Raw genomic sequence first — 9,326 nt, 5'->3', positions numbered from 1 at the left:
ACACACACACACACTCACATGAATACAAAGGTGCACTAACACTGTTTATACTTTTCACAAAATGCAACATGGGTTCATACACACTCAGAACAGACACATTGTGGTGTTTTAATTAAAATTTTTATTACTAAAGTTGTTGTTTAACAAATAACTTGAGACAAGCAACAAGAGCATAGACACACTGTACATTCCCCTGGTGAGAATCTGAACTTGAACACAGCTGTCCTCTCCTACAGATTTAACTAATGAGAATGAAACGATCACAGTACCAACAGTGGCAACAAGCACTGTAACGTACACCTTCTGCTAACTGTAAAGACCTGAAAACCAGTTATTGGAGGTGGCAAAGAAAGTGAAAATGAAGCGAATAATGAGGGGAGAGAGGTAGAGATGGTTTGAATGTGCAAAGAAACATTTACAAACCAATATGCTAAAAAAAGTTAAATAGAAACATAGACATCATTTTTTTAATTGCATGCACACAGAGGAGATGCCAAACCAGGAATGTCAAGCTGGGAATGAAACGTGTGAGAATTCGACAGCATTTGGTTTCTAAGGTTTGTCGGGTACAAACAGTTAAAAAAATGCTGGTGGTATGAGATTAGTTGATTGATTGACTCAGCTTTACCCTGCGATAACATCTTTGAGTTAGATCATTTTCGATCAATAATTTACAAATGGAGGCTGATTTATCAAATGGACTGATCTTGAATATATTTACATATTCACTCTACGGACCTTTTTCACTGCAGCCATCTTGGCATGAAACAGTAGGGTAAACACAGGTGTTATACATTCAGGTCAAACAGAGTCAGGGTGTTGTTATTGTGCATGTTGGCTCACTGGAAAGTGGAACTGAACATGATTTACTATCATTGGTAACACCTGAGATTACCCTACTATTTCATGTCAAAATGACTGCTGTGAAAAAGATTTATTTCATCTGGTTAAGAGTCGATCATTCTGCAGATTTCAGTTCAGCTAACTGGTACATTTCTTCAACATTTCTGCAGCCGACTCTTGAGGCCTTTTTCACAAAGATATTTGAGACTGCTCTGTAGTGTTAGTCCGGTCTTAATGTTGCTCTTAGATTAATCTAATGCAAGTTAGTCCAACTTATTCTAAAAGCTGGCCATCCTACGACTAGGCTAACTCTGAGCCATGTTTCCACACTAACAATCAGCGACAACTGCTAACCAGTGGCACCAAATAACAAAAGAGAGGAAAGCAGAGCTCATCATTTGTTGAATGCTAACAATGTTGTGGAACTCGTTAATAAGAAATAGAAGAGTTTACAGTAGTCAGTTGCCAGTTAGTGCTAGCTTAGTCGTTAAACTGGTGTGACTGACAAGTTATTAAGAAGAGGTTAAATTAAGAAGCCACAACATCTGAGCTCTGCTACAGGTCTGAACTGTGTTGTTTATTGTTGTTTACGGTTTATTCCAATAAAGGCTTTTTTGTATTGTTACACTCTTTGCTGAATTTTCCCAGTAAAATGTCTTTGAATCATTTCAAAGGGAAAACATTTTCTGCCAGAGTGAACAGACCTGAGTGGTGTGATGCAGTTGCCCCGTCAGCAAGGTTTCATTTAAAAAAATAATGAATTTACCCACAATTCCTTGCAAATTAGTCTTTAGGCGATGGATGATTTTTCGTCTATCTGAAGTCTGACTTGATCTAAGCCAGAGTCAAAGTATATCTTTCTGAAACTGGCCCCTGATGTGGCGATGCATAGGCCAGAACAGATGCATTTATTTAATAGATTTTCATCTGAAATATTAAGCTACACAAAATCAACCACATGCTGATCTACAAGCTGATGAGTTTCTACCACCTCTGAAACATTTAGGGGGCTTATTGCTTTGACCAACGACCGTTTGCACAAGGTCGGGGACCCTGCACCGGATTTTATCTCCACACTCCAGCTTCTGGGAATGCATTTAATCTGTTCAACTTCTATTTTGTTGCTGTTCAAACCAACGTTCTCTGTCAAGCCTCCGCAACCATGTACAGCATGTGTACAATGACAAACAAACACCAACAAGCGAGAAAACCTTGCATCACAGCCTCAAAAAACGAACCAAAAATGAACTTCCACACAGAATAGCCACGACCTCTTTCAAAATGTGCATAAAGTTACAGTATAACAGTTTAAAAACAAACCATCTTGCACAGTTTAAATTGCAAAGTGCTTGAATGTTGTACATTAAAAAAAGAGAACTTGCATGTCAACTTTCTCCCTCAAACATTTGTGCCCTGTTTGGTAGAAAAGCCTAACTGTCCAGGAAATCCAGTCTCATTTCTGTGGGTCATTTCTGGACCAGAGCTGTCGTAGAGGGACAGAAGGAACAGAAACAGAGGTGTGTGCGTGTGTGTGTGTGTGTGTGTGTGTGCATGTGCGCGCTGTTTGACATGAGATGAAAAGTGTATTGTATATCATGCATACATTTTTATATGATAACTTGAGCTATATGTAGATACAGACATAACAGTCTTTGTGTACATTTCACTTGTCTGTCGTTAGCAGTCGTCATCCTCAAAGTGCGTTTTCTGCAGAACCTTTACATGACGCTCATAGATCTTGAGGGCGGGGCCGAGTCTGATTGACAAGCCAGTCAAAACATCGTTACGCTGCATGAGGAGAAGAGACTTGCCATCGATTTCCTAATGAAGAGAGTAAAGCAGTGTGGGTAGGTAGATATATAGGTTACAACTGTGAGAGGTTAAAGTACAGCCATTAATCCTGTCTCTGGTGGCCTCTAGTGGCTGTTGAAGTAGACTGCAGGCTCACCTGGGTCCTGAAGGCAGCAGCCTGCTCAGGGAAACCTGCTGCTGTGAAATAACTGACCACATCAGACACTGTCCAGTCCACCGGGCTCCCACTGGCCCCCTCAGACTTCATAAACCTAGAGAGATGAGGAAGAGGGCGGTTGGCCCATTACAAAACCTGCAGTAAACTAACATTATGTAAGAGCTGTTTTGTGTTGTTTTTATCTATGTTTTATTTAACTGGTATTTATTTCCTATGTTTTGGTAATCTGTGTTACGTCATTAGAGTGGACACACTCTGATTTCCATGTTTAATGCATGAACAAATTGAACCTTGAACCCTGTGTCATTGTTAGTGTGAACAGGTATCAGTATCAAATAATACCTTCTGATTAATATTGCATTAAGTCAGCCTTTGTTTCACTTTATTTTAAAACAACTACAATCAATATTTTAATAACAATGTATCAAATGACAATGTGAAAACAATGAGACAGTGTGAAATGGGGTCGCTGGTAGTGATGAACGTACAGATAATTATTTATCACCTGAATCTGCAGCTCCCCTCAGCACTACAGAGCTAAAAGTGAGTTTCAGCTCATTGTTTAGCTGTCATTCCCACACAACGTTCTTATTCTCACTGCTCTCACAGAGTAAAAAAAAAGCTCTAAAAACTCACAGAGCGCTACTTTCTCAGAGCCAAACAGCAGAAAGGCAAAGTTAGCAACTAGCTGGTGAACATAGTGGAGCACCAGACAATTCCCTCTGGGGTTGACAGAGACCAGAAACAGAGGAATAACAGAGTGAATATTGGACCAACATTCCTCACATGGACAGAAACACGACTCCATATGAATGATAATATTGCTCTGTAACTGCTGGATGTGCTCCAAGTTCTCCACATCGACCTAAAACACAGCCCCATATGGCCAGAAGAATCTGTTATTGCAGGTTTAAGGTAATACAATCTCGAAAAGGGTTATCTTGGACTGCACAGTGTAAAGAAAGCATGCAAAGCCTGATGCTGATTTAAAGAGATACAAATTAACCTCACAGTGAAAGACTAAGGTGAAGTGCGAAAGTATCTTTTCTTTTGGCTCTGTACTCCAGCACACTGAACTCCAACCCCTCTGTACATATGCATCTGTTTCACGTTAAAAACTATTCAGTGGTGCCTCCTCACTTCGTGCTTTGTTTTTACTACAAGAAGGAAAATGGACTTTGTAACATATCCAGAAAAGCAAGCAACAGAGGAGCAGACACCACCAAAGCCAATGAATATTATGTTCATTATCTCTGCTGTACTCACCCTCCACTGCTAACTCCACCGTTTATCCCTCGTTCTTCAGACACGCCGGAATCTCTTGGGGAGGCAGTGGGCGTGAGCAGGCAGGACGACACGCTGACCTCTGTCTTAGACTCCAAGCCTACGAAGGAAAAATGAAGGACAACCTGATTACCTGTCATCATCACTATCCATCAAACACAAACATACACAACACACAATTTGAGATTATCTGTAAAGCAGAGCTCACTGTTAAAGCCTGTGGAGCTGTGGTTGATTCTGTCATGCTGCATCTGATTCTGTGTGTGGAGAGAAGAGAGAGGGTCAAACAAAGATGCAAAGAAATGAGCATGACAACAAGACAATATCTGCTCCCTGGAACAAGTCAGATTCACGACGTGTCAGAGGAAAAATCATGTTGGAAGCATCAGAGTGATATGACCTCCAACTAAACACAAGGATTAAAAGGAGCTAGCTGTGTCAACATGCATCATGACAAAACTGCAACATGACCATCTGCTGTGGGAGTGTAAATGATGCATGCATGATGGTGCAGGAAGTGGAGGGCGAGATAAAACGAGTCACTCCCAATTCCACCTCTCTTTTCTTGTTTGGGTTTTTTTTTGCTTGTCTTTCTGAAATGAACGTGCCTCAAAGAGAGGACTGACTGTGACTCACAGTATGCTGACTACAAAACAGAGAAATTAATAATGAATGAAAAATGCTGATTTGATGAGTTTTTTTTCCTGATCTTGCGTTAAAGTGAGTTTATGATATTGCGCCAGCACGCTTCGATGGTGATGTGTAGATAGCACGCATGCTGGTATCTTTATTAAATGGATCAATCACCCTCATGCAGAATCACACATCGATATGACCCTAACCCTAGCCTAATTTTACACATAAACCCAGGTCTTGTTTTCAGGTAATCCCATGTGTTAGTAAGAGGAGTCAAGCTCCCCTGTAGTTCGCAGGTAGACACCTTTATCTTCCTCTGACTGCCCTTTTCAACAGCACTGGAGAACTCTGACTTCTTGCCAGTAGGCTTTGCCCTGAACTCCCATCCCCCGGAGTAGCCTTGATGTTGATGTGGCTATGAACTGGTCGGACCTTTACTTTCAACCACCTTGTTGAGCGTTTGCTGCATGCTCAGCATACCTCAGTTTCTTGCGCTCATAGGCCTCATTCATGCATCCTCCCAGGGCACTGTAAGCTTCATAACGCAAACAAGGTGGAGTTAGCTTGACCATAGCACAAGATCTGGTCTGACGTTGGTTGACTTGATCACAGCTGAGAAACTGAGCATCTGGCCTAAGTCTGCCACCATCTTCTGATTGCGTGCCCCACCAAGCTGCCCAGTATCTGGCCTTGATCTGATGCGTCTGGTTTGATCCTCACCTTCCTGGACAAATGCTGTTGTTTGACAGTGGGATGAAGGGGGCACAAGGGCATCAATCTACTGATTTTCCAGCCATTTTCGCACAGCTTTTCCAGGAGATCTTCTCTCCAATCCCACCAATCTCGTCCACTGCCCTTGTCTTTCCTTTCTGTACCTAGTTGCCTCCTCCTGGCGCTGTATCTCTTCCACCACAAGGATGCGTCTTCAAATGATGGAGTAGCCTTTTTCCGCGCTGGTGTGCGAGCCCCATAGACTGTACAAGTGAAAATGGCCAAGTCTCCCTGACGTCACCCATAGGTTTCTGAAGAGCAAGTGTGAAGTTCATTGTGGTCGGCTCTGGCTGTTACCATCTTGGCAGTCCAGACACCACCAGCTACCAGCTATTCCAAAAATGGTCAAATAGGTGGAGCATGGGTGGAGCTGAGGCAGCTGAAACCAGCTACCTGTGACGTCAACCACCTGTCACTCAAAGCGGCCAAGCCCTTAATTATGCATAACTATAAGCCTCAATATAATTCAAACGGGTGAGGTCTATAAAAACTTCATCCCTGGTACAGTTGTTATGATAAGTACAATGTTTGTACCAGGGTGTAAACATGTTTATTTCTGCTGTAAAGTTGGGCATTTTTATATGGGGGCTTTTAGAGATTGATTCGCTGGTGGAGCCAGCCTCAAGAGGCCACTCCAGGAACAGCATTTCAGCATTGGCTCTGGGTTAAGCTTGCTTTTGTGTGCCTTGTTCTTCCTCCACTTGGACGGGGGCATTGATGTCCAGCAGACTTTGCATTTTGTCCTGTTGAACTTGAGTCAATTGACTCGACCTGCTTCTCAGAAAGTAGCTCTCGGTACAAGGCCCCTGTTACCCTTTCTTCAGGCACACAGCCTTGCCCTGATATATTTTCAGGCCTGTAGTGAAAGTAACCTTTGCCCAGCCACATATGCAACTCTAGAGTTTGTGTCCTGCTGCAGCTGTTGAATCTTCAGGTGTGCTGATCATCGAAGTCATTGTCTGTTCTGATCCTGTGTCAGTTGCCGGATTATCTGCTGGTTAGTCATCTTCAGCCCCTGCTCTGGTTGACTCAGGAAGGTATCCTCTTCTTAAAAGTTTTTGTAGCCAAAGGTGGGTGGGACCTATTCACCTCTAGTGCTGTCTACTATGGTACTGGCTAGTAAAGTTTTAATGAGAAGGTTCAAGTGTGGGTAAAAATGTTCCGTTCAAAATATATAAACATCCAGTTAAAAATATTCAGGTGCAAGACAAAAAACTGCACTGCAGGGCACAAAGGAGAAAAGTCTGCACACAGACTCCCCATTTGAGGTGAAATAAAACACAAATGTAGTGGGTTTCACGAGCTGGGAATAAAAAATTTACTTGAAACCCATGTCAGCAAACAATGCATTTATTCTACTGGCATTTAATTTCCATTTAAAGGCACCCTCTCAATTTTGTGACCACTAGTAGTGCTATGTTTAGTAGGTGCCATGCACACATGGGTGACGCAATTTACTGTTTTTTCTGTTTCACTATTCTACTAATCAACAGCTGGTGGCAAGAAATGTAACAGTGAACCACCAAAGGCAAGAAAGACAAATACTGCTAGCAAGTAAGCATGGATGTTAACAAATTTAGGATTTAAATTTTCTACAAAAAAACAAAACAAGTATGTTACTAGTTAGTTAGCCCTAAGTGACTTTATTTGTGTGGGCCTGCACACCCACACAGCTGTTTTTATTAAGACCTCTGCTCAGGCTGAAGGTGGGTGGAGCCATGCTAGACATTACATGAGGTCACCTAACTACATGAACCAATAAAAATTATAAAAGGTGTGATTCTCCGTCCACCAGGTGCAACAAAATTAATAAAAGGATAATATGTCAATCAGGCACCCTCCGTACATGTCCCATTACATCATTTCATAAATGCTCTCCTCTGTTAAGATGCTCATGTGTTAAGTATGCTAGCAGTGCCCCACCAACCACAAACACCACTCAACATCCATCAACACACTTTACTGAAAGTAAAATGTCTTTCAAAATGTCTTCTGTGAAAAAGGACTGTTGTATGCAGCAGGGGCCAAAAAGAAATAACTACTCACAATTTCACAGCATGACACAAATTTAGAGCAGGGATGAAAGCCACCATAAAACATCATAAACTATACATTAGCTAAATTATTTCCTCCATGACAAAAAACACAGAGCCATTGTGAATATAATTTTTTCATGTCTGTTTGTACGTGAAAATGGTGGTTTTCATCCCAAATGTTTAAAATGAATGTGTGTACCATGCTGTACCTCACAGCTTGGAAAACTATCAAACCTATTATATCTGTTATGTTCTCTTTCATCCTCTTTCCCTTTTTTTTTTCTTTGGATAAAGTTTAAATTTTAGACACACGGCACTGTGTGTCTTTGTCGAGCCGTTGCATCCAGATATTGCTGCTCATTATAACTACTGATTGTTTAATTTATTCCAAACAGAGACTGTTGCTGTTGCTGCCAGAGATGTAAAATGCATCACTGTGTACACAATGCGAGCCTTCGGGAGGCTCAGAACAGCATAAAAATCTTTCATGAACTGTGTGTAGGATGAATCATGGTTGTGTGGTAACATTTGACAACATGGCTTCAAAAAAACAACAACCAGCGTTTAAGAATGAAACTGTCACTGACTACACGCACACACAATATCACCCATTACATCCACTACATCCATCAACTCTTGAAAATATTGTCTCTAAGAGAAAGTGATATATCTAGGTCACATTTTGAGCATAATTATAAATGTTACTAAGCACATTCACTCATGTTTTGTATCAGTACAATTGTAAAGTACTTGAACTTTACTAGTTCTATATATTTCATCCTACTTTAGATTTATACCGCACTGCAAATATTACACAAAATTATACAATAGGTTGTTATACATTAAGTATTTAAAGTACTTAGCGGTGCCTCGACCAGCTAGAATATTAAAATTGCTGCTTGCATTTTAATTAATCAGTAATCCAATAATATAGTATATATAATATTGGAACACTGAAAATGGCTGTTGGCTGCATAATTTTATATTATTATTGAGGTACATTTGAATTTTGTACTTTTACTTTGAAAAATTTCTAGTACTTTTAATAATGTAAAGGATTCCGATACTGCTGTAATACAATACTGGTAAAGGACGTGAGATGTGGGGCATGTATTTATTGGGAATTTTTAGCCTTTATTAAAGACTAATAGAGAGATGGCAGGAAATTAGGGAAAGAGAGATGCAACAAAGGCCCCCAGTCAGACTCAGACGTATTTAATTTCATGGTCGGCGTCTTAACCCCTAAGCTACGTTTGAGTCAACTTGTTTTGTTAAAACATGGGAAATACCATCATCCAGCAGTGAAAACCAACGGGACAGATGGTTGCACTTACTTGTGCCTCCATATGTAGCTGATCAGCTCTCTCCTCCGTGTGTGCACTGTTACATCGTATGAGAGAAGCTCCCTGAACAGGTTGACACGGGATCCTGGTGAGGGGATCCATCTCAGACATCCCTGAGAGACCAGCAACCAAACCCAGATGAAAAAATGGAAGACAAACATTTATAGGTAGTTTATTATTATTATAATTATTATAATTATTGGCAGTAGTGGTAGTTGTAGTCAAAACAATCAAGTAATTCTAAATTGACATTAAAGGTATTTGCAGAAGGAACAAGGTAAAAAAAAGAAAAATTGATATAGGTTTTATTAATAATTGGAGACTAAATGTTTATATTATTATTACATATTAGTTAAACTTATGATAAATAATTGTGAAAGTAAATATAAATGAAAATGTTATGCTAAAATTCCAAAAAGGCAAAAATAAAATAGAAAAAACAAA

General features: G+C 40.4%; 1 protein-coding gene across 1 annotated transcript; it reads right to left on the bottom strand.

The window, feature by feature from the left end:
* Window positions 1-2,371: 2,371 nt before the first annotated feature.
* Window positions 2,372-8,995, bottom strand: LOC118326831 (atherin-like; the record flags this gene model as incomplete). The annotated part of the gene is given in 5 exon segments (XM_035659938.1): window positions 2,372-2,664; window positions 2,792-2,906; window positions 4,079-4,196; window positions 4,305-4,353; window positions 8,874-8,995. Coding segments are annotated over 5 exon segments (548 nt in total), but the record flags the coding sequence as incomplete, so codon positions are not given.
* Between the last annotated feature and the right edge of the window lie 331 nt (window positions 8,996-9,326).

This window comes from Morone saxatilis, unplaced genomic scaffold (assembly GCF_004916995.1).
Source record: "Morone saxatilis isolate NCDOM2014 unplaced genomic scaffold, NCSU_SB_2.0 Contig17, whole genome shotgun sequence".
In the NCBI taxonomy this organism is placed as follows: domain Eukaryota; kingdom Metazoa; phylum Chordata; class Actinopteri; family Moronidae; genus Morone; species Morone saxatilis.
Note: the sequence above shows the minus strand (reverse complement) of the source record. Positions and strands in the feature narration are given on the sequence as shown.